This window comes from Martes martes (genome assembly GCF_963455335.1).
Source record: "Martes martes genome assembly, chromosome: 7".
In the NCBI taxonomy this organism is placed as follows: domain Eukaryota; kingdom Metazoa; phylum Chordata; class Mammalia; order Carnivora; family Mustelidae; genus Martes; species Martes martes.
Window position 1 is genome coordinate 69,206,327 of NC_137894.1, and position 25,369 is coordinate 69,231,695.

Below are 25,369 nucleotides of genomic sequence, written 5' to 3' on the forward strand. Positions count from 1 at the left end.
TCCAGAAATTTTTCATCGCCCCAAAAAGAAACCCTGTCCCCCTTGAGCAGGCACTGCCCCTTCTTTGCCCACCCCACCCTCCCCAGGCTTTGGCAGTCTATTAATCTTCTCTTTCCATAGGCCACACATACTTAATCTCATCCCAGAAAATTGATTTAAAATCCAGTGCTCTTTGAAAATTTCAAGACACAAGCTTTTTTTTTTTTTTAAATAAAGATTTTTTTTTATTTCTTTATTTGACAGACATAGATCACAAGTAGGCAGAGAGGCAGGCAGAGAGAGAGAGGGGAGGAAGCAGGCTCCCGGCTGAGCAGAGAGCCCGACGCGGGGCTCAATCCCAGGACCCCGGGGTCACGACCCGAGCCGAAGGCAGAGGCCCCAACCCACTGAGCCACCCAGGTGCCCCAAGACACAAGCTTTTAAGAGAGAAAAGTTTTCAGGAGGTCTTCAACTTAGCTTCCAAAGATAGGAGCCACTTTGATATTCTGCTGATACATTTTGTTTTTTCTTTCTTTTTTTTTTTTTTTCCAAGAAAGGGAGAGGTGGGGAGGGGCAGACAGGGAGAGAGACTCTTAAGAGGCTCCATGCCCAGCACAGAGCCCAACACAGGGCTCAATCTCAACAACCCTGAGATCATGACCTAAGCCCAAATCAAGAATGAGACGCTTAACCGACTGAGCTGCCCAGGCATCTACAGCAAATACACATTTTATTCCAAGAAGGACAGCTACAAAAAGAATGCAACCCACCTTTTCTTCTAGTCATAGGTCAGAGGTCAACCTGAAGGCCTGGAGAAGACTGGGGGAATTTAAGCTGTCAGTGAGAACCACAAGACACCCAGAGAGGGAAAACACCTCTCACTGGACCGGGCTAATAGGCTGATATCGGGTCCTTAATTAACTTTACCTGATAGATAGCAAAACTCCAGTGATGGTTTTTAAGCAACAGAACGGCATGTCTAGAAATCTGCTCAGGGAAACCAAATCCCATACAGAAGAATTCACAGCCACCACATTTGCCTAAAATCAGAAGAGGTCGACTTTGGTTAGAAGCAAAGGGGGATGCTCTACTCCCTCTGGGAGAAGAGGCTACTACTTTGTCTGTGAAGTAGCTCCTTTCTTAGTTCTCTACTTGATAAATCTTTGGTCCTTCTTCTAAATGGATTGTTCTTGAATTCTTTCTCAAGCAAAGCCAAGAACAGTCATGGGGAGGAACCCAAGACCCTTCCTCCCATTTTGGCTGTCTTTTCTCCCATGACCCACACGTTGTCACTGCTAAGAACAAGTCCCCATACAACGTGTCCCTCTCCATTACTGTATTGATCTTCCCACTTGGGAGATGACCCTGACAGGCCATGGTGTCTCTTCGGGGGAGGTGATTCCACCCCACTGACAACATTGACCAAGGGTGCACTAAGCCTGAGAACTCAGGGGTACCATTCTTTATATCGCTCTGAGGGTGACAGCCATTTGTTCCCATAAAATGTGTCCTCCAAATAGTGTCCGTGGGTTGGGGTGGGCCTTCCCACAACTGTTATGGAGCTCTTTCTGCCTCTCACCCATCCTCTTGCCAATGCCATCAAATTCTCATATCATAAACCCAGGTTAGCAATTTATTGTCAACTTCTGTCAAGGTAAGATCTCCCTTCAAGACCACTGACTTACTTTTTTCTTGAAGTGTATCTCCCCAGTGGAAAAGTTCTAGGTCTGGAAGTAGGCACTATTTTATACACAAGGGATAGAGACAAAACAGCAAATTCTCTCAAAATTCTTCCATTCTTTGGAGTCAGGAGTGGATAATAAATAAACGCAGACATTAGTAAGATAATATTGGATAGTGATGAGCGTTACAGAGAAAACAAGCCGGGTGAGGTGATGGAGAGTGGCCCCTAGGGGTATTTTTCAGCGGGGGAGTCAGGGAACGTGTTCCTGATGCCCTGACATTTGAGCTGAGGTCTCAGCAAAGATGTGAGCACTGCCTACAGGCGCAGCAAAGACCAGAGACAATGGTCAGTACGACTGGAGCAGAGTGACGGGGAAAGTGGCAGGAGCTGGACTCTGGGGGGGAGCAGGGCTACATCTTGGACCAACTGTGCCTGACACACCCAGGACAGTGGGCTGGAAGGCCTCTTCCAGCTCCACCATTCTTAAGTTCTAAATTAAGATTTAGAAAGCTCTCTATGCCAAATGTGATTCCATAATTTGACAACCTAGGTTGTGTGACAACCCATTTTGAGTTCTTTTATTCTGATCCAAGTTCTTAATCACTATCAGAAAGACAGCTTCTGACTTTCTATGGCCACAACTTTTCATTCCCTATATTTCCCCCACCACAACCCTATATAGCCCAAGTCTGCTCAAGGACTATTTCTGCATGAACATTAACACAATTTACTTGTAAATAGCTAAATGGACATTTAGCATATAAATGGAGCCAAAAGGTCGGAAATGAAAATTCTTTCTTCATCGTCTTTTATAGATGCTGTTGCCTACCCCAGACCAGTGATGAGAAGGAAAGAGAAAGGCTAATTTTCCCTATTGATGCTTCTGTTGTTTCAAACTACTCCCTCTGCTGCGATCCCCCAGGCAACAAATGAAGCATTGTGAAGTCTTTAATGGTTCTCTCAATGGGCAATTATACATTTTTTAAGATAAAAAATCTTGTCCATAGTGCAGCTGATTACACTCATTTATGAAAATGACTAAAAATAGCGAGTCGAAATTTCTTCTGTCTGGTTCTGTTGAGGGAATCATCCGAGCGATAATCGAAAGCACAGTAGACCTGGCATCAGGAGTTGAGGCCAGCTCTGATCCCAGCAAGTGATATTACCTTGAGTACACAATGTCACCTCTCTATGCCTCTGTGTTCTTACTTGTATGGAAGAGAGAGGAACACCACACAATACACTTTGTCTCAGAGTTGATGGGGCTGGAGTGTTAGGGGAAGAAGCACCTCCAGTTTTTTCCCTGGGGGCGGGGTGGGGGATGGGGGGTGGGGAGTGGGTGCGGGATATATATGTTTGTTTTATGATTCATCTTTAAATGGTGCACATTTGATCTATTTGTGAGATGTATGTTTCACAATACATTTCTAAAGCCGTCAATAAATATCTATTGGTACACTTGACAAAGTAGACACGGTATGAGTTTTCTGCTGGATCTCCTAGCAAACAGACTAAGCCTAGGTAGAAGGCAAAACAGTCTTTCCCCTCTGATCCAAATATGTTCTTTTTAAATAGAGTTTAACTTAAAGAATGATCAGTGAAAATTTCCAGTGAAACAAAAGGGCATATCATGTTTCCTATGGTCTCCTCCCACCCTGGTCCTCCATCCCCGCCCCACCCTTGAGGCTTTTTAGGTTTCTTTCCATAAATACTCTGGAAAGTCAAAAACAGAGAATCTTGAAAGCAACAAGAGAAAGCATAGAGAAATATTTGTGTGCACAGTACTTTTTTTATGTAAATGAGAGGCCATTACACATGCTGCTCCGTACTTTGCCTTTTTTTTTTTTTTCCATTTATCTTGGAGATATTTCAGTGTCATTCTTACAGATTTAAATGTATTCTTTTTCACTGAATTTCATGCTATGGATATGCTGCCCTTCATTCCATAAGACCCTCTGATAAATATGGAGTTTGTTTTTGCTCTCATCCACATTTCTGCAATGACCGTCTTTGTACTTCTCTCTCCTCATGCATATTTGAATATATCTGAAGACTAAATCCCCAAGTGCAATTGATGTATCAGAAGGTAGACCCACTTAAATTTTAGTAGTTATTGCCAAAATGCCCTCCAGCGGGATAGTATGCCTTCACTTGATCAACAGGACGAGAGAGTGGCTTTCCAGCTGCTCCCATGATAGTCTGTTAGTGTTTTTACTAACAAATCAAAGAGGTGGGAAACAGCATTGCATCATTTGAACGTATTTCTTTAACTGTAAGTGAAAATGACGCATCCTTTTGTTTTTCTCTGAAGTTCCTGTTTGGGCCCATTGTCCATTTTTCTTCTGGTTTCTTGTTCTTTATTGGTTTGTAAGAGCTCTTTAGATACGAGCCTTTCATAGTTGTTTTTCAAGGTCTACGGTTCTCATTTGTTATTGGCTTGTAGTATTTCATCTTTTGCAAAAATTTTAAATTATTAGACTGTCAAACTTATACATTCTTCCTATATAGTATGGGGGTTGTTTCTTTCTTGGAAAAATCTTTCCTACTCTAATGCCAGTATGAATTTTCCCCCCAGGTTTTCTTCCAGTGTTTTATCTAAGTTTATTTTTCACTTTTAACTCTTTTATCAATATCGCTTAATGGACTTATTTAGTGTAAGAAGCGAAGTAAGGATTCAACATTTTGTTTTTCCCCCGATGTCTAACCTGCTGTCTCAAATCCATTTCTTTTTTTTTAATTTATTATTTTATTTTATTTATTTGACAGAGAGATCACAAGTGGGCAGAGAGGCAGGCAGAGAGAGGAGGACGCAGGCTCCCCGCGGAGCAGAGAGCCTGATGTGGGGCTAGATCCCAGGACCCTGGGATCATGACCTGAGCTGAAGGCAGAGGCTTTAACCCACTGAGCCACCCAGGCGCCTCTCAGATCCATTTCTTAATAAGTTCTCTGCACAGTTTTGAAATGTCACATTATTGGGGCCTAAAAATTACTGAATCTATAAGTTGAAAACAATTGGATGGTAAATTTATGAATTAACTCAGTCATTCCTGGCATATTTAAGGAACTATCTAACACAATAGCATAAATAGCATGTGCTTACTATGTGCTAGGTCCTGCTCTGAGTGCATTGCATGTACTTGCTCATTTAATACACACAACCATGGTATAAGGTAGGTGCTGTTACTTTCATTTACAGATAAAAACATGGAAGCACAGAGAGGTCATGTAACTGCCCTCCGATCATACTGCTTATGAGTGGCAAAGCCACGATTTGAACATAGGCAGGTTGACCTCAGAATCCATGCTTCTGTTCATACTCTCTATTACCTCCACTGGGTGGAAGATACTCTTGTGTGTGCTTCCCAGATTGTTCTAAGAACTTCACATAAAATGATTTCACTTACTCTTCACAACAATCCTAAGATGTAAGCACTATTCCTATCTCCATTTTGAGATGAGCAAACGAGGCAAAGCATAGCTGGAAGATAGAAAGAGAAAGGGGAGTGGTGAGATGAGTCCAGAGAAGGAGGAATTTTGTTCTGTGTCTTTAGAGCAGCAAGGAATCACAACAGTATGTGAATCAGGGCTCACCCGCTCAGATTTGGTTTTTGTGAAGTTCCCTGGAAGCAGCACGGGAGAGTGGAGAGGGGGAGCGGCTGCAGAATGGGTGTGGGGAGACCAGATCCCAGGCTCAGACCATGCTGCAGGGTCCGCCTACCACAGGCGGCCATCCAGTGTTGAGTAGGCTGTACCCAGAAGGCACGAGAATGACTACCATCTGGGGCAGCATTTGTGACCGGGGACAGAACTCAAGACAGGTGCTTATAGTATTTACACTGCTCAAAGGAAACCAAAGCACCTGGAGGTTAAGTACCTTGCCTGTGCTCGCCCAGCTAGTGGGTGCTAACTCCCAATCACAAACCCTTCCCTCTTTACTCAACCCCCAGGCAGATTGAGTCCTTCAGATGCTGGAGGGCTGACTCTTGACAGCCTTGAAAATTGGATTTAGCAATTTACCATCCTCTCTTCTCAGAGCTGGAGAGAAATCAAGGAGATTTGGTGGACGATATTAGTAGATGAGCTTCTATTATCATATATCACTAGGTCTTTTAAGAATTTCTTTTTCAGTTGAGGTTAACTTTTCTTCAGACTTCAGCATGTTCTGTCGAGGTTACTTTGTGAATCCTTGTAACTGCATTCGTCCGGGTGAAGGTCAAGTTCGGGGCCCACTGTATTCTGTGGTGCTATTAACCACCCTCTCTCCCTGCAGATCCGAGTGATGGTGGACCTCTGCAACAGCACCAAGGGCATCTGCCTCACAGGTAGGCCGGCCTGGCACTGAGAGAGAGGGGTTCACACTGCACACATGTGGGCTCACCAAAGGGCCAGGGCAGAATGAACACCTAGGAACACTAAGGGTTATAGAAATACATGTCGGTTTACTTTTACCAGATTTTTTTTTAAGATTTTATTTATTTATTTGACAAAGAGAGGGAGATCACAAGTAGCCAGAGAGGCAGGCAGAGAGAGAGAGGGGGAAGGAGGCTCCCCGATGAGCACAGAGCCCCATGAGGGGCTCAATCCCAGGACCCTGAGATCATGACCGGAGCCGAAGGCAGAGGCTCAACCCACTGAGCCACCCAGGCACCCCTTACCAGATGTTTTTAATGAGCTCAATATCAATTGGAATATAATTATGAAAAATAGTATTTTTGGTATTACCATAGAAATATAGCCATGAAAAATAACTAGGTCTTGGATAATTAGAAACGTGTGGTACCTTGAAATGGGGCCATAGATGTTTTCCTTATTCACATGACTTTTTAAAAGAGAAAAAAAAAGGGGTATTCCCTTATCAGAAGTAATTGTTTCCTTATACATATGGCATGAACAGGAAGTTCTAGAAGCAAACTGCTAATTAGTCAAGAAAACATTATGAAGAGTGCTCTGTGTGTGGTGTCTACTGTGTGCTCGGTGAGATGGGGGGTTATATCATAGCTCCCCTCCACTCAGGAAATCAAGGACAAATAAACAGGAGGGAGGGAATCAACAAGGAGGCACACCAAGCCAAGGGACACAGCTTGGCTAATGGGTTGGGCGGGGAGGAGGAGCGTGCTATTGATACGACAATGTACACCTGAACCTAAGGTGTTCTGCCTCCTGCCTGAGGTTGGGGGGTGCCTGATTCCTGTCTGAAGGGGGAGTGCCTGATTCCTGCCTGAGGTGGTGGGGGGGTGCTTGCCTCCTGTCTCCTGCCTGAGGGAAGTACCTGATTCCTGCCTGAGGGGAGCTGGGTGCTTGATTCCTACTTGAGATGAAGTGCCTGCCTCCTGCCTGGATCGGGGAGTGCTTGCCACTTGCCTTCAGAAGCTTGAGGCAAGGAAGAACACAGACCCCAGACAGGTCACCTAATTAGTTTTACCCTAGACCAAGGAAGGCTCTGGCCAGGCCCAAGGATGGGCCTATGGAGCCTGATATCAGACAGAGCTATTTCCATCCTCTCCCCCATTCTGAGGAAATGGGGGAATGAATTTTGCATTAAAAGTCTACTATGGAGTAAATGCACAGCTCTCCTGAACTTTAAAACATAACCAGAAGACTTTGAAGCCTGATGAAGCTTCTGCTGATCCTTCTCCGTGTCTGGCCTCAGGTCCTGGGGGTGTCCCACTGACAGGGCACACTGGCGGAGGTTGAGAAACCCTGCAGTGTGCGTCCAGCCGTGAGAAACCCCATCCTGTGCGCCAGGGTTCTCCCCATGACCGCCCATGACCTGCCCTGCACTGGGAGCTCAGTGCAAGGTTGGTGAACGACTAAACCGATGGTTTATGGAAGTGATTAAATTGGGGGCAGTGGGCTGGTAAGAAAGACTTTTCCCTGAAGAACCCTGGGTCCAAGTCTGCCTCTTGTTTGCTTAGTTTAGTTTTAGCGAGAAAAGCTATAATCCCGTGGCTTCTTGGGAAATGCTAATTGAATTACTCAAGTTACATTTCGACCCTCACAGAAAATTAAATCTCTTTGGAACAGCTTGGTCCTTCACTCTGAAACTCTTGTGTTTACGCACCTTTCTTTCATCTTTGAAAGTCCTTTTCAGAGTTCTCCATGTGACAGTAATGAGCACTAGAGAAATGCTCAGATGGATGGAATTACAGGCACAAAAGTACTGTTGAGAGGCACAGGAAAAGCCTCCTCCTTTTTGATATTTATTATAGAAGTGCTAGAAGGAGAGCCGGGCTGTTCAGTGAATGCCAGTGGAGCTGTCGACCACTTAGGGAAGATTAGGGGTGGGGGCTGGGGATCGCATCCATGCTGGAAATGGGTTGAGGAAGTTATTCTTTGGTACCTCGAAATCTTTTCAAAAGCCAGCACCTTCTCCTTTCATGCCAGCTTGAAACTGGGCCCCCTTTTAACACAGAAGGCTCTTCAATTAAAATGTAGGTGTGAAACATACAAGTTGCCAAGTGAGGTTGTACCTTGGGACAGACCGCGCTGTCTGGACAGGGGGCAGAAAGGTGACAGGATCCAGGACTGAATTGGCAGCTACAGGGGGAAGGGCAGAGAGCTTTGGTCCAGAGCCCCAAGAAGATACCGGCAGGAGCGGCTGCCAGAGTGGACCCCGGGCTTGGGGCCTGAGGCCAGAGAACAAGATCCAGCTTTACAGGGGACTCAGCTTTGAAAAAACAGGCACTATGACTCAAGGCTAGTCTAGCTGTGACCGCGAAACCCCATCCCTGTTCCCTTTTCTGGAGGCAGCTGTCATTGCTCTGGGGACAAGGACAGGTGTATGCAGCTGGTAACCCATCAGGCAAATAGTGAGGGCAGTTCAGGAGCTAGAGCAGGTAAGGGTTTTGCTAGTGCACATTTTGTGCTTTTGAGTACAAACGGCGTGCTTTTCTGAATGCATCCCATCCCGAAGCCCAGATTTCCTGGGACCCCAGAAACATTTTTTCTGGAATAGCAGGTGTCTCCAAGAAGGCAGGTTCTTGGATTCTTCACTTCCAGTGGACTCAGAGCATAGGCTTTTTTGGAAAATCTCACAACTATGACATTACTGACCTGCTTATCTGGGCAGAGGGGCTTCAAATCCACGTTGCCCATTCTCCTTAAGGCCAAGGGGCTCCAACCCCGTGATGACACTCCTTACGGCTCCTTACCCTGTAGCCCTGCAGACACGGAGAAGGGATCCCAGCCGCCACGGAGCGTGGCCTCATGTCATTCTTTTCTGACCTTCCAGAAAGCTGTACTGACGGATGAGAACTGGCACTTGAAATAAAACCTATTGGCCATCCCTACTCTAAATCTTGAAGGTTGCCGTGCCATGGTCCAAAGTTGAAATGCACCAAACAGATGGGATTGGACCAAAGCTGCAGTTTTGCAGGACTTGGGAGGAAAGATGCCTTTCCAAGTTAGGTGGCCTGGGACTGGCCCAGCAGTTGGTGGTAGGGGCAGCCACAAAGGGTGTACCATCGCACACAGGCTGGGTCCTGAGGCCTCCGAGCTGTGGCCAGGGCAATGCTGGTAAACTGACAGGCTGTTCTCAGAAACAGCTGGTGTTTGCTCATGTTCTCGCTCAGCCGGCCTCACTGAGCGACTAGCCTGTTGTCCTAGTTGGTAAGTTCCAGTTCCACATGCGAGAACTAGGGCCCTCTCAGGCCATCCCTGAAGGACAGCCAAGTACTCCTGACTCCCAGGGGAAAGGGGAGCCACACTCCCTTTGGCTAGAGCTCCCGTCTGGCCCTGAAGCCTTGGCTGGCCGAATCCCAAGCCCTGGGGAGACCCTGCTGGGAACAGGAGAGGAAGAGAATCAGGACCATAGGCCCCACAGGCGCCAGGCCTGGCTTTATCAGGCTTAGGGAGCTGCGTCTTTTACTCGCCCTTTCTAAAGCAGCTGAACCAGATCTCCCTTTCTGACATATTTCTATTTGGATTTTTATTTGGGGGCTTCTTTGTGTTCCACTATTGGCGAGACTTCGGGAAATGTGATCATTCCTTCCTCATAACTGTTGTGCCTGTGTTTCCTGTCTACATTGAAATCCTTCTCTTTGCTAGCAGCAGAGTTTATCCGAGGGAAAAAAAAAAGGTCAAGAAATTACCAGTTATTGTAAGGACAGAGGGATGTATTTGTCAAGGTGGGTTAGGACAGGATCTGGTAGTAATTAAACCATAAAATCTCAGTGGCATAACCCAGCAAAGGCTTTTTTTCTCCACGAAATCCGGACACTCCAAGTGGGTTCTGGGGACTCTGGGATCCCAGTGTTGCCATCTTGTGGTTCTGTCATGTCAATGCCAGTCACCACCACTCCTCTCTGATCTCTCTCAGCAGAGGGGCATTGTTTCGCCTTGCATGACCATCCACAGACCTCCGATTTACATAACTGGGGCCACTGTGGGTCAGTCTTAGATTTCAAGGAGAAAAAAAACTCCAAGCGGCTCAGCTCCTCCAGCATCTGCCCACTTCTCCCCGATTCTGGTTAGGAATGTGGGTTGGGGCAGTCAGAGCCTGCTGCGATAATGAAAATTCAGGGCCCCTTCTTCAAAAAGCAGGAAAAGGCCTTCCTCCTTTCTTTAATGGTTTTACTCTCTACCTGCCATGGTGGGGCTTTTTGTTTGCTATTTAGTGTCATACTCCTCAAGGTGAGGGATGCTCACAGAATGGGTACAGGCCCTCACAAGCACAGGAGACCCCACTCTGTGACGAAGGCATGTAGGACACATGTCAGGCCCAGGACCCCACCTGTGTGGAAGGTGGCAGCAGACTCTAACCAGGTGGGGAATGGGGCAGACACATCAGAATCTCGGGAGACAGCAGAAAACTTGTCCTGCGGAAGCCAGGAGGCAGTGGGAAACAGGGAGACAGTGGGAGGCAGGACCACATGTGAACCAAGTCTCCAAGTCCCAGAGATATTCTCCATTGTCCCATCGTTCCAGTCCCGCATACAGTGCTAACATGAACTTGACTGTCCACCTGTATCCCCAGGGTTTCTGTTATTCAAGAAGAGAAGAGTCAAGAGCTGAGAAAACATCCTGATAAACAGTTTTCTCAAGACCCAGTTGGCACATACTATTTGACATTTGACATTAGTATAATGACACATATTTGGGGCTTCTTCCAGGTGTAAGCGGCCTTTGGGCAGCTCTGTAGGCATCCCTAGTGGGCATCAGGATACATCTGGTGATATGGTGATACATACAGCTCACCATCACTATAGCACTCTGCTTCTGGGCTCTTTGGAAGTGTTTGTCTCCTTTCTCTTCTGAAATTCTCTTCTCCATTAGGTTCAGGGCTCAGGACCTCCTGGATTCCCTCCTATACCTTCGGTTCAGTCTCTTTCCTGGTGCCTCTACCATCACCCACCTCCCTCCAGATGTGGTGTATGTCCCCCCCCTCCATCCCACAATTTGGCTCAACATTTTACTCTTGCCCCCAGACTAATAGCTCTCAGGCTTTCTAGGGTCAGGGACCCCTTTAGTACTCTGTTGATAGTGACTGATTCTTTTTCCAGAGACGTTTTGCATCTGGTCGGGGTTCCCCAGGACCACCTGCTTCCCAGTCACCTGTGGTACCTGGTGAAAAAGCACTTTCCTGGGCCCCACTCTAAATGCAAACTGAATTAGATTCTCCAGCTGGGGTCTGGGTAGCTGCATTTTAACAAGCATCCTAGGTGATTCTATGGACTCAGATGACTGAGAACTATAACCGTAGGTGTCAATGATCCTCAGGTCAATGTCAGGAAATCCTAATCTAAACATTTCTCCATAGCAACATTCTTGACCATGACCAAAGTGTCCTAAATATACAGCTCTAGCCAGGACCTCTCTCCAATACTCCTGCTGCATAGAAATGGTTACTGGACTATCCTGAGAACTCTTGAAACCCATATAGACAGCTGATTCCTGCTTGGTGACCTTTTATCCAATCTGCACATCTGAATTTGGTTCCATCTGTAGTCGGGAATGATGACTGATTTCTTCTGCCATCTGTCACCTCTTCCCATCACCTCCTTATGTGTGTACAAGCATGTGCCATCTGGGGGTAAAATCATGTCGCCACAGGCTACAGTGGCCCTAGACAACGTGGTACCATTTTCACCAAATCATTTTTGCCCAAAGTGGGACTGTATGTATAGAAAGAATACATCCAAACACTTCTTCCAAGAGTCGTCATTCTCTTTCCATCCGTATCCTCAGTTCCCCATCATCTGAGAGTCCTCCTCTCTTGCCCCCTACCCAGTCAGACATGGAGCCCTGCTCATTCTTCTGCTGAAATACCTCTTGAATTTCTAGCTTTCTCTACAACTCTACAGTTACCAACCAGTTTGTCTACAACCTTGCCCCTCATTTTAACCACAAAGGTCTTCTGGGTGTTTTCTCCCCACCCCACCTCTCTTTCTCTCTCTCTTCTTTTTCCCCAGTTGTATACAACTTCCATCTACAGAGAAGATTTCAAAAACACACTGATTTCATGGTATCATCCCCCAATTAAGACCTACTGTAACTCCCCACTGCCTTGCAGACACCACCTACACCTCTCCTTTTGGTGTTCAAATGCCCCACACCCACCCGGCCAAGTACTGACTCAGCCTCATCTCTACACACACCAGGTTGGCCGGTCTTCCTCCTTTCACTCTCTCTGAATCATGCAAATTTCCATCCCCGTGTCTTTGTTCCTGCTGGTCCCCGACCTGAGCTGCCCAGCCCTCACCCCCATGGCCGTGCCAGGCCCATTGTTTCTTCAGCACCATAGCTCAAACCTCACCCGCTCTGGAAGCCTTCTCAGACTGCCATGTGCCAGACTGCCACAGTAGTCCTTGGAGGGGCTGCTTTTCTGTAACTCCCTCCCTCGTGTTTCATTGTGGTTTCCAGCTAGATTGTAAACGAGAGACACAGGGACCAAGATTTCTGTTGCCTGGTAGACTTTGGTGCTAGACACAGGAAGTGCTAAAAATGAAAAGATGGGATTGGGAGAGAGACAAACCATAAAGGCTCAATCTCAAGAAACAGACTGAGGGTTGCGGGGGGGAGGGGGGACGGGAGAGGGTGGTGGGGAAATGGACATTGGGGAGGGTATGGGCTATGATGAGTGCTGTGAAATGTGTAAACCTGACGATTCACAGACCTGTACCCCTGGGGATAAAAATACATTATATGTTTATTAAAATAAAAAAATTAAAAAAAAAATAGACACAGGAAGTGCTTAGTAAATGGCGGTTTTATGAAAGGTCATAGGCTTGGATTTGTAGAACGACCTTTCTACTCCAATATGGGTAATCATCATATATGTTCTGGAAAAACAGAAGGACCTCAGCCGCTCATGTTATAAGCCCATTGGCTTGTCCGAGTGCTTAAATAAAATAATTGACAATGAGACTCTCCTATTTGTGGAAGCAAAATTGTTTTGTTGGATTATGTGTAAATGGTTCATCTGAACCCCTTAGATCCTCGGGTAATTACACACTAAGCAAGATGTTTGTTACCTGATCTGGGCCCTCAATTGTTCTCAGGCTATTTTGTGCAACAGAATAGAGACCTGAGAACCAGTTCTGCTCTCAGTTGCCCTAGGTGGCCTGGAGGAAACGCGCTGGCTGGGTGAGAGCTCTTGGGACTGCTTTCTCATGACAGCCAGACCTCAGCCCTGCAATGACAGCACCACCATTTCCCGATGCTTACCTGGGCCCGGGCTGCACTAGCGCCCTCCTGTGTTCTTACCAAGCCTCATTTAATGAAGCTGACTGCTTGAGAGATGACTGACTTAAGAATCTATGGTGAAGCCCACTCGGAAAATTATTCTTAGTCCATTGAAACCTAAGCAAAAGTGGGTTTGACTGGCAAATTGTTGAATTGCTTTCAAGGATCTTTTGAGTGAATATGCTGAGTTCTTAATAAAAGGCGTGGAGTGGTTGCTTAGGGCCAGTAGATGGTTAGTAATTATTAGGAGGGGAAGGTGCCCTTTGATTTGGGGGTTGTGGTGCTGGCTTCACTTTCTTTCAGCCATGCTTTATCATCTAAATTTGTTTTTGTGTTGTAGGACCCCCTGGCCCACCAGGTAAGAGCCCATGGATTTTCCCACTTCCTGGGGAATGGGGGGCCTAGTTCCCCAGGATGGCTCAGAAAGGATGGAGGCGGGAAAGGGGGAAGAACCTGAGTGTGTCCCCCTCCTTGTCTCTACCCAAACCACGAGCTCTTCTGTCCCCTCCCACTCAAGAGCCTGCTATTACCATTCCCTCGCTGTCACTGCAAGGGGGTGTGGGGGAAGCAAAGGTGGAAAAGGAAGGGAAGTGGGAGGAGAAGATCTGGGAAAGGCACTGATGCCCGTCCAGTTTCACTGGTTAAAGCAGATCATATTAAGCTCAGTGACGATTTTTTAAGATGGTCTCCTTTCCCATGTTTCGATGCAGGACCTCCAGGAGTTGGTGGTCTTCCAGGACACAATGGATCAGATGGACAACCTGGTCCCCAGGGCCCAAAAGGAGAAAAAGGAGCAACTGGAAAAAGAGGAAAACTGGGTATTTTGGCAACTTTTCTAGTTAATCCCCTATTGTTTGTCTCAGTTATCGCTTTTTGGATGGGCCATAGTGGAGGAGGAACATAGTGGGGAGACAGTATTACCTCTTTGCCTGTGGGACTGGTTTAACTCTCGTCAGGAAGGCGCTGTGGGCTGAGTTGCCATGGGCATGCTTTTGAGTGCAGGCCTGCAAAGGTTTACATCTATCTGGAGAGCGGCCTCCCTGGGAACTGATTGTGCTCTTCTGCTCACTCCGAGGCAGACGGAGGGATGGAAGGGGCCGGAGCAGGCAGCCCTGGGGAGGGATGCTGCAGGGTCTTTGGGACAGCCACTGTGTGTGCTGACACCCAAGTTCTTTTGAGGCTCAGGTCCTGCCCCGCCCTCTCACTGCCTCCTCCTGCCCAGCAAATTCTTGTGTCTGACGGAGTGTCAGCTGATTGGTGCCTGCCACAGGTGTTCTCAGCTAGAGGAGTAGCTAGAACCGTTTGAGTAGCAGGCCCCCCTCGGGCTGGTACTTGGATCACGTGGTCCCGGCAGCCGGCGTCTCCTGTCCTGGCATCGTCCGATGATGACACTGGTATGGCTGACATCCCCAGAGGGGTTCTGCTGCTCTGCACTGAGGGGCAGCATGGCCGCAACTTGAGCTTAAGCCCTGGAAACATCTGTGTCGGACATGTCCAGGGAGCCGTGAGAAGTGGGGGCTGGTGAAAGGCCTAGCAGGAGGCTGCGGGCAGGGGTAGGCAAGTTCTGAGGGACTCTGAGCGCCAATGCTGGGCCATCTGTGGACAAGGCCAGGAAGATGCCCCGATGCAAGCTGGCCCATGACATGGTGGGGGCCCCACTGCCGGGGGTAGGGATGCCCCAGGAGGCTACTGGGGCAGGCCTGGCCCTGAGCCACAGCAGGCAGGACCGACTCTACCAAACCCTCTTGTTTATTTTCAGCCTCTTAGCTCTGCCACACCACCTCACCTAGACAGGCCTGGGGCTAGAATAACTACTAGACCACTCTTCCAGATGACACAGTACCCTCTTCCAGCACCTCTGCTCTTCTAAGCACTTTAAGTGAGAACCAGTGGAAAGGGAGAAAATTGTTAAATGGTCAAGCCGACATGCTCCTGTTCCCAGGGGCTGCCTCTGAGGATGGGCCCACATGGTCCCAGTCAGCTCAGTCCCCAGAAGGCCGGCCATTCCAGCATTAATTACGGACCAGTAATGGACCCTTACATGTTGGATAATAATCGTAATTATAAATGAGCATCGGCGGTGAATAATGATGGCCATCAGTGTGCAGACGTTTGGTTTATTCCAGAAAGGCCCCAGAAAGGTAGTCCAGTCCTGAGGATCCAGCAATGAGTATTCTGAGGGCCAACTGCGGGGGAGGAAACCTCCATGGTTCACTGGGTGTGGAGCAGGCGGGAAAGGGGTGACTTTCAAAAAGCTTACAGACCCCTGGCTTTGAAGAGGGGTGTATGCTTGCCGCCCATGACCCAGTGAAGCCCGGACAGAACAAGCTCATTCATCTCTATAATGGTGGGTCCTGTCTAGATGTTGCAGATCCAGAAGTGAAAAAGCTGACAAAATCCCTGCCTTTGTGAAACTTCCATTCCATTCTGGGCAGATGGACCATAAACAAGCCAAATAAGTAGGAAAGAATCAGCTGTTCCGCAGTGCTAAGTGCGACAGGGGAAACACAGTGTCAAGAGAGGGAATGACAAGTGTGTGTATGCAGCATGAGTGGGGCGTGCGCTGACTGTGTATTGGGAGGCCAGGTAAGGCCCCCTTGGGCCTTTGAGCCAACACCTGGAGATGGGGAGAGAGGGAGCCACAGGCTATAGGGGGACAGGGGGTTTCCAGCACAGTGTGTGAGGGCAGTGTCCCCACAGCGTCTGAGGAGCAGCAGGGCGGCCAGGGCAGCCGGACAGAGGGGATGCAAAAAGCGAACCTGGTGGAGATGAGGCCAGAGAGATAGTGGCCAAGTCAGCTTGGCCCTGGCATCGTAAGAACTGTGGTTGCTACTCGGAGGAAACTGGGAGGAATGGCAGCAGCGCAGAGAGCTGCCCTGCCTCACCAGGAAAGGGAAGGAGGCAGCGGTGGAGCAGTGAGAGGGGGCCCAGGTCCACTCATCGGGGCAGGGGATCAAATCCCTCGGGACCTCCAGCAAAGACGCAAATGCTCCTTTGCAGCGGGCTTCCAGCACGGGAGGCCTCTGGGAGTCAGCGGCATTAGAAGGAGAAGCCTCGGCTAAGGTTGAGTAGAGAACCTGAGTCACAAAGGGCCCAGGCAGTTGTCCTTGCCCCAGGCCAGGGGAAAGGGAGCCAAACACCATCCTCCATGTACAAACACAGAGACTGTCTGACGAGCCCCGCTCTATGGAGAGGTTGTTGAAAGCACGGCTCCGCCATCAGCCAGCTGTGGCTCTGACCTAGACCCTGAGCTCCAGCACGTGTGTCCGGTCACCCTGTCAAAGCCCTGAATCTGTTCTTTCCTTCCTCTGCTTCCTTCCCTCATCCCACGATGGGTTCACATCCTACCCGACACTCAGTGTTCTTGCAGGGAGGGGAGACCAGAGCTGGTCAGGGGGCCTGGGCTTTGTTCAGAGAGCACTGAGAAGCCCCTGAGGGGTTGCAAGTAGGAGAGAGTGACAAGGTCAGGTCTGCTTTTCTAAAATGACAGTGGGGATACTGCCTGGAGGGCACACAAAGGGAGCAAGGATGGAAGGAGGGAGACGTTCAGAACCTGCTCAGGGTGCAGGTCAAAGGGATGGCAGGCTGGGGGATGGAGAGACCGGTGGAGTTGAGTGATATTCTGGGGAGAAATCAGCAGTACCTGGTGGTGGGTGGATATAAGGAAGGGGGGGTGCCCAAGACTGACTCAGATCTTTGCCCCTGATGACTGCTGTGTCCCAAGTAGGGGAGCCCTGTATCAGCTCAGGTTCAGGGAAACAAGCTTGGCTGAGCATGGGATGTGCTGAGTTTGAGGTGCCTTGAAATGTCCAGGAGGAGATGTTGGGGGACGTTGGAAATGCGGGCAGGTCTACAGTCAGAGGAGACCCTGGGGCCAGAAGTATGCATGAGGGGGCCACCTGAGGCAGTGGGCATGTGGGCATGGGCACTGTCACTTTCAGAGGGAGCTAACAGGAGAGGAGGGTTGAGCCTTGAGAAGCAACAACGTCTAATGACCAAGTAGGAGGGGGGTGAGCCAGCAAGGAGGCCAAGAACGGGACTGAGTAGCAAAAGTAGAATACCAGGAGAGGGTGGGGCTATCTGTCAGCAAATATTTATTGAGCAGGTTCCCAGCCCTAGTAGGGAAACAAGCAGATGCAGCCCCTATTCTGGAACTTTCCATCTTTGGTGGGAAGGCAGGAATTAGGAGTTGATAATCAAATCACAATGTGAGATACCCGTTTGAAGGAGAGAACAGGGGTTTAAAGGATACGGTACAGAGAGAGGGTGTCGGGAAGGTAAAGTATGAGGTCAGACTTGAAAGATGTGCTCAGGCAGAGGGTGGCCCAGGGGGAGTGCACGGAACCCACAGGGCCCGGTAGGTATGGCTGGGGGAAGGGAGATGTGCAGGAAGACCTTCCAGAACCTTCTGATTAGTAGTCTGGGTCTCCTGGTCAGCTCCCAGGAAGGCACCGCAGGGTCTCATACAGGATGTGACCTGCTGGGCCAGGGTCATGACTGTGGAGAAGGGAAGCGTTGTGGTTCCAGCTGAGAGTTCCAGGATCAATAGTGATTTGCCAGGCAGGGGTGGGAGAGAGGAGGAGTGGGTGTGCATTCCAGAAAGAGGGAACAACAAGTGCTGTTTCTAAAAACAGGAAAAAGAGCCTGTGTTCTACAGAGACGGGACTCAGGCTGGACTATGCCCTCTAGCAGGATTCTCTGAACAATAGTATGCAAATAGCTAATATCTATTGTCAGACATGCTACCAAGTACTCTCTATACTTACCTCTTTTGGTCTTCAAAACAACCCTAAGGAGAAGGACATTTTTGTTGGCCATATTTTTTCCAGATGAAGAAGCCCTATCTTTCTGTTTCTCAAACAGGCCAAGCCCATTCTTGCCCCAGGACCTTTGCACTGCTATGCCCACTGCGTGGCACACTTTCCTTGCTCTTCCTGCAGGTCTCAGATCTGTTGCCACCTCTCAAGTTCGTCCCCCACCTCTGTGTCTAGTCCCTGCCTTACCAACATGGTCACATTCCCCATTCCATCAAAACACATATCCCTTCCTGGAAATTCTCTCCTTGCGTTTGCTTGTTGATATGCTGACGGTCTGACTCCCTAGGAAGGATGTGAGGCCCATGACAACCAAGTCATGTTTATCTTGCTTAGAACTAACCTCCAGGACCTGGAAAACCCAGCAAAGGGGGGCAATAAGGACAACGTTGACACAAATGGACATAACTTGCCCACTGTCACAAAGGTAAGAAGTGGAGGAGGCAGGACTTGAAACCAGGGCTCTCTGACTCCTGGACCCCTGCTTTTAAACACCGCTTAAAACCATGAACTTAGGGGCACCTGTGTGGCTCAGTGGGCTAAAGCCTCTGCCTTCGGCTCAGGTCATGATCCCAGAGTCCTGGGATTGAGCCCCACATCGGTATCTCTGCTCAGCGGGGAGTCTGCTTCCTTGTCTCTCTCTCTGCCTGCCTCTCTGCCTACTTGTGATCTCTGTCTGTCAAATAAATAAAAAAATCTTTAAAAAAAACAACAACAAAGAAAAACCCGTGAACTTACAGGCTGGAGGGGCTGGCCCCCAGCTGGGACAGTGGCATCCCCGATGTGCCCCAGAGCAGGAGCAGACAGGAAGGAGGCCTGGCCTTGGGAGTTAGTGCCATTAACTCCTGCAGGACATGGGGCAGTGGACCCCCTCCCACTGCAGCCTGCCAAGGAGTCTGGCAGAGAGGGCAGGGAGGCTGCCAGCCCTTACGAGATGCCTGCAGGATGCGTACAAGAATACGCAGCTCAGAGGGGAGCAGCCCGGCAGGCAGGCAGAGATGGCTTTGTATCTCTTATTTCCTGTTCTCTGGGCAGAGGAGGGCAGTGGAAGGAGTCCCGGGCACACCAGCCTCGGTCCCCGACTGCGTCACGGCCTCGCACAGGTCACTTAACAATCCAGCCTTGGGGCGCCTGGGTGGCTCAGTGGGTTGGGCCTCTGCCTTCAGCTCGGGTCATGGTCCCAGGGTCCTGGGATCGAGCCCCACGTCAGGCTCTCTGCTCAGCAGGGAGCCTGCTTCCTCCTCTCTCTCTGCCTGGCTCTCTGCCTACTTGTGATCTCTCTCTCTCTCTGTCAAATAAATAAATAAAAGCTTTAAAAAAAAAAACAAACAATCCAGCCTTGGTCCCATCTGCAGACTGAGGAGGTCGGGTTCCCACCACTCTAACATGGTTTCCATTTTTTGGAATAGTCTGCTCCAGTCGGGTGAGGCTCAGTAAATAGCTGATGAATGAAGACTGCACACATGCGCATGTGAGTGGGAGGAGTAGAGCCTACCTTCCATCTGTGAGGGCTTCCCGCCCAGGTGAAGGAGAGGCCAGATCTTATACACAGCTCTGGAGGTGTATCTGTTGTTCTTTTTTTCTTTTTTTTTCTCTCTTTTTTGAATTAACTTTTTATTTTAATTCCAGTTTAGTTAGCATACAGTGTTATATTAGTTTCAGGTGTACAACGCAGCGAGCTGGTTTTTCTGATCTGAAGACTGCTTTACCCATCACAAGAGAAAGCTGAACTTCCCTGTGCACATAATGGACTAGTACGGCCCCGTGTAGAAGATGGGTTGTTTTGTAGGGCTAAGTGTAAGGCACAAGAGAAAGAAGTGAGACCAACATCTTAGAAATAATCAGAGGGAAGCTGTGGAGGGTGTTGCAGTGGAAGAAGAGAAAGGCCTAGTCTGGAGGGATTATTAGTGAGACTGGATGCTGGAGTGCATGTCTGTAGGAGGCAGCAGGGAGCCACTGTGGGCTCTTGAGGAGATGAAGAACATGATGAAACCTGGGTATAGAGCTCTAGGTTGACCATTGTCTCCAGGAGACTGAAGTATCAGAGAAAACCCTGGCTTTCTGACCTTGGCAATGCTGAGAACAGTGGAATAGCATGGAGCCAGAGCCTGACGGCATGGTTTGGGCCCCTGGCTCTAGCTGTGTACCCTTGGGCAAGTTACTTAATCGCTCTGTGCCAGTTTCCTCATCTGTAAAATGGGAACGATAGTAATATCAACCTCTTCAGGTCATTTAGAAGATTAAATGAGAGACATATATTGGGCTTAGAATAGGGCCTGGCACACAGTGAGTGCCCTATTAGTGTTAACTATTGTTTCCAAAACTTGGTTTTCACCCAGAGGGAAATCTAAGTTGAAGTGCCTGTAGTCATTTGAAAACATCGACTTAGATGTGGAGAGAAGAACTAAAGAGACTTAAATGTGGTCAGTTTTGCAACTGGCATCTCCTATGATGTTTGATATTGCCTCAAAACCAAGCATTTGCTTTTTTTTCCCATCTGTGTCTCACTTTCTCAATAAGAGTTAGTACTGCACTGTCTTCTCTAAAAACCAAATCCTCCAGCAACAGAAAGAAATGCCCTCCTCTTTATTCATCCCAGTCTTGAGACTGGGTTTTGTGTGACACCCCCGACCCCTTTTTGCCCCCTGCCTCAGTCAGTGACAGATGGTCCCCCCAAAATAAGCTGTCCTCCTTCACTGCCTGCCGGGAAGATGCTGGAGTTGACCCCAGCCACGTCAGGCAACCCCCAACGGTAAAGCTGGTGAGACAGTTTGTTTTGAGTGGGTGCCACGGGGGAAGGAAAATAGCAGAGAGCCACTCCTAGCCGACGAGGCGGGTGAGCAGAATCCGGCCTTTCTTCCCTGCAGAATGTGCTGACTCGAAGCCGGCCAGGACTCAAACGGACCCACTGTGCAGGGGGCCGGGCCGCGCACTGTGTGACAGTCAGGCCGGGGAAGTAAGTGCCCCCCACCTCGGGTCCTCCGACGGCGGATGGGATGAGGCGGTGCTGGACCTCAGTGGGGCCACGGCCAGGGCACCACCAAGGTGGGCAGAGAGGAAACTGTCATGAGAGAGAAGCTCTATGGAGACAGAACATCCCCGCCCTTCCTAAGGAAAGCAGAAAAACCATCGTGCGTGCCCAGCGGAGAGTCCAAATACATTCTTAAAAGAAGGTCTTTAGTATTTTTAGCTTCAGAGTCTCACCCCTGTGGGGGGCGTCAGTACCACCGCCACATTCGGGCAGGAGCGGTTTCCTGTCTCACACTAGGCCTTTTTGAGAAAGAAGGCACAAGAGGCACGAATAAAGGGGAAATCGATGATGCGGAGAGGCTCTTTGTGACTAGAATAAAAACCTGAAAGAGAAAACCCCGAAGTAATGGCAGGACACCATTCCCCCGAGCACTGGGTTATGGGGTCATGCGAAACCTGTGCAAGGTATCCCTTGTCCTCCACGCAGTGCGGCCGACTCTACGGCAACGTTCTCGTCTTTTGTGTCCTTCAGATAATGCACCAAATTGCCTATTTAAAATCCCCACAAAAGGACGTCCTCCTATGCAGAGGGCCCTGAGGAAGGGCTCTTCTCGAGTGAGGGTGCCACTTCCCAGCGAGCGGTCCGGGGGCTGGGGCGGGGGTGCGCAGGGCTTCCATGGGGCTGTGAGGGAGGCCTGTGCCTCCCCACCCGGCACCTGCCCCCCCACGGAGAGGCGGCCCTCTCCTCTCCGAGTCCTCTCCCGCCGTGTCCCCAGCCCCTCTGTCAGCGCCTCGCCCACCCGGCCGCGCCACCACCACCGGCTGAGGCAGGAAACCCCAGCCTCTATCTCCCCATGTCAGCAGAAGCTCATGGTTTTTGTGAAGATGTGGTTTTCATGGTTGGCTGAAATCTGGCGAACGTGTCTTTGTGCGCTGCGTTGCCCGACAGTGATCAACACTTGAAGGTTCTTGAGTACACTGCTGGCTTCCTGGGGGTGGTCCGCGTAGGGTCCCTTGAATTGGGAGGAGCAGATGCCACATGGAGTGTGTGTACCACTTCCGAAAGGTGCTAAGAGCTCCAGATAGAGGTTTTAGGGAACATTGCCTCTGATGGCAGCGCAAACTCTTCCAGCACGATCTGTGGTATGATGGGATGTAATAAGCTGCCCACTGCTGACAGGACTCCAGAAGAACCAGTCGGGGAGTGTAGAGAGGCTTCTAGGCTGGAACGTGGGGGTTAATCTGGGTGACCTCCAAGGTGCCTTCTAATCCCAAATTCTCGGATTCTCTTGGGACAGTGATTTTGGAATCCTATGGGACTGTACGGAGTGGGGCTGGGGTGGGTCCAGATCTTAAGATCTCGAGTGTTACTCTGGAGGGAGGACAATTGCAAGGCTGAAAGGATGACAGTTGGAGAGTGGGGACTGGCCAAGTCGATGAGGATAAGAGAGGGGCCAGAGCCTATAAGAAGGAACACCGCGTGGGGCGAGGGCCGCCTGGGTGCTCAGTCAGATAAGCGTCTGACTCTTGGTTTCAGCTCAGGTCCTGAGCTCAGGATTGTGAGATCGAGCCCTGTGTTGGGTTACACACTCAGGGCAGAGTCTGCTTAAGATTCTTTCCCTCTTCCTCTCTGTCCCCCTCTACCCTTCCTCTCTTTCTCTCTCTAATTAATAAATTTCTTAAGAAAAAAAAAGGGGGGGCTTGGGGACTGGCAGGGTAATTAGAAAAGAAAATGAGTGGATCCTAAGCCCTCTTGGTTATAGAGGTTGAGAGGAATGAAAGGTCTGTTTGCACTAAAACATGCCCTCTGGCTCTTCCTTGTTGCCTGAAATCTCACCCACTTGGAGCAGTATCTCTAGGGAGCAGTCTCTCCAGGAAGCTGTTGTGGAATTGAGCATGTATGCCCTGCAGATAGGGGACTGTGTTAATACATTCACAGCTGGCAATACCTCTGCCCAATACTAGACAACCTTTTCCTTCTCAGGGTCCCAGGGTACCTGGGTGCTGAGGAGTTCTAGTACATTTTTTATAGGTTCCATGAGATGTTCTACAAAACAATCAGCTATCTGAAAGACAGTTTGAATCCATCCTTTCCAATCTTGCCTTTTCTTTCTTTTTCCTTGCTTTATTGCACTAGCTGGGACCTCTGGTATTGTGTGAAATAAGAGTGATGAGTATTGATGCCCTTGTCTTGTTCCTGATCTTAGGGAGAAATCAGTTAGTTTTTCGTCACTAAGGATGAAGTTGGCTGTAGGTATTTTTACAGAGGTCCTTTTTCAGATTGAGGACTTTTCTTTCTATTTTTTGTTTGATGAGAATTTTTATTAAGAATGAGTTTAAATTTTATTAAATGCCCTTTCTGTATCTGCTGAGATGATATGATCCTTTTCTTTCTTAAATAGTTAATGTTCTGTGTTACATTCACCAAATGATTCAGATCATGGACTCTATTCTGGCAGTGAAACTCCTCCCAGCTCTGTTTAATACTTCTGAAGCTGTTTTTAAGCTTAGGTATAATGGATCTAAAGCAGCCTTGACTCTTGGACTAATTTAGCCTCACTACTGAGACAAGACTTTTCCAAGGACTTTACCCAGTGTCTCATCATTTTCTGAGATCTCTCTGCTTTGCCCGATGGGAATGACGCCCTTTCCCTGGGCAGACATGAGAGTTGTATAGTGAACTTCCTGTTTGTCCCTGCCCTGCCTTGTAGAGTTTTGCCCTGCAGGTCATTGCTCAGCCAAAGACCCAATGACACCCGTCTGAAGTTCTCCAGAGCTATGTCTGCACAACCGCCTCCTTCTGCCTCATGAATCCTAGCCACCTCTACCTCCCCAGAATCCAACTTTTGTCACCTCACCTCAGTGAAATTGTGGGGCTCTACCTGGGTGCCACTCCCTCTGCGGCTGTCTGGAAACTAGCTGCCAGCTTGACCAGGGCAGTTGGATCACGCTCCTAGTTTCTTCCTTTCTGCCGGGGATCAGAATGCTGTGCGGTCTGTAATCCATGCTGAGAGGGGCCACTGCATAGACTCTTACCCGCATCTAGCCGAGAGGGACCGGTGCACAATTCTTGGAGTTAGGACTCCCCAGGAACGGAGCAGACCATCCACCCACACTATCACCATCCGTCTTAATGCTTGTACTAGAACAACTTTACCCATTTTGCTCATTTGATGAAAAGCATTTTGCATTGGAATGTCACAGAAGAGCACACAGAATCAGATCTCTGCTGCTCACTTAGTGGCCTCAGTGATGATGCGAGCCTGAGCTCCAGCTTCCCTATAACGAGAGTCGATGTCTGAGCAGCCTACCACTCCAAGATGTTGTGAGGAAGAAACCAACAATCCAGGGGACAACACCCACCCTTCCGGATGCCACACACACCCCTCTGTGTGCTCTGTCCTTCCCGCAGGCAAACTTGGGCTCAGGACTTACCTTCCTTCCACTCTTGCTGTGATTGCCCCTTTTCTGGTCCATTCCCTGTTGGCCCAGCCAAAGGTCCCTAAGATATTTAGAAGAGCCACCTGGAAATACGAGTCTTTAATGATTTTATATCATGCTGCCATCCTAAAATGGCCACAGAGTCTTGGGTATTTGGTTGTTGAAGCTCCTTCACCCTAAAAGTGCAACCAGTGATATGATATTACAAAGTGGGGTACCAGAATTTCTTGCACTACAGGCTAAGAAATCATTTCCTCCCTTCAGGGCTGCCTGGAGCCACAGGAACTCCAGGGGAGAAGGGAGACCCTGGTGAACTGGGCTTGACTGGAAATGAGGGCCCAGCAGGGCCAAAGGGTGACAAAGGAGACAAAGGGGATGTGTCCAATGATGTGCTCCCCACAGGTAAGTGGCCAGGCCCAGAAATTGGCCTAGTTTTTAGTACAAATGCTGCTTGGGTCTTCTCTCCTTATCTGCTTTATGTGCCCATCTGCTTTGCAGCATGTTTTAGAATTCTGTGCTTTCAAAAAGGAGAAAACTGTGCATGCTATCCCAACCTTGGTGAGACAAAATCTGAGATCTCAGCAGAAGTAGTTTAGATAATCTCAGTCCAAACATCATGGTTAGATTGAATGAGGATGAAGGGAACTTCCTTTTTCCAAATATCTATTACATCTAGCACAATCTAGAATAAGACGAGTAAGCAAGCAATTTAAGATACATCAGAGGACAACTGACAGAAAGCTCAGGCATTTTCTTCACAGTCCAGGTAGGGACATCTTCAGATCTTTATCCTAAACAT

The 25,369-nt window shown here is 48.9% G+C and overlaps 1 protein-coding gene across 1 annotated transcript in view; it reads left to right on the plus strand.

Moving 5' to 3' along the window:
* The window catches only part of GLDN (gliomedin), a gene marked incomplete at its 3' end in the record, with an annotated part of 57,185 nt that overhangs the window by 23,370 nt on the left and 8,446 nt on the right, over positions 1-25,369 (plus strand). Inside the window, exons 2-5 of the mRNA XM_080808882.1 lie at positions 5,934-5,985; positions 13,686-13,703; positions 14,056-14,163; positions 24,835-24,972. Coding sequence (XP_080665008.1) covers positions 5,934-5,985; positions 13,686-13,703; positions 14,056-14,163; positions 24,835-24,972 — 316 coding nt within the window. The remainder of the gene's footprint in view (positions 1-5,933; positions 5,986-13,685; positions 13,704-14,055; positions 14,164-24,834; positions 24,973-25,369) is intronic.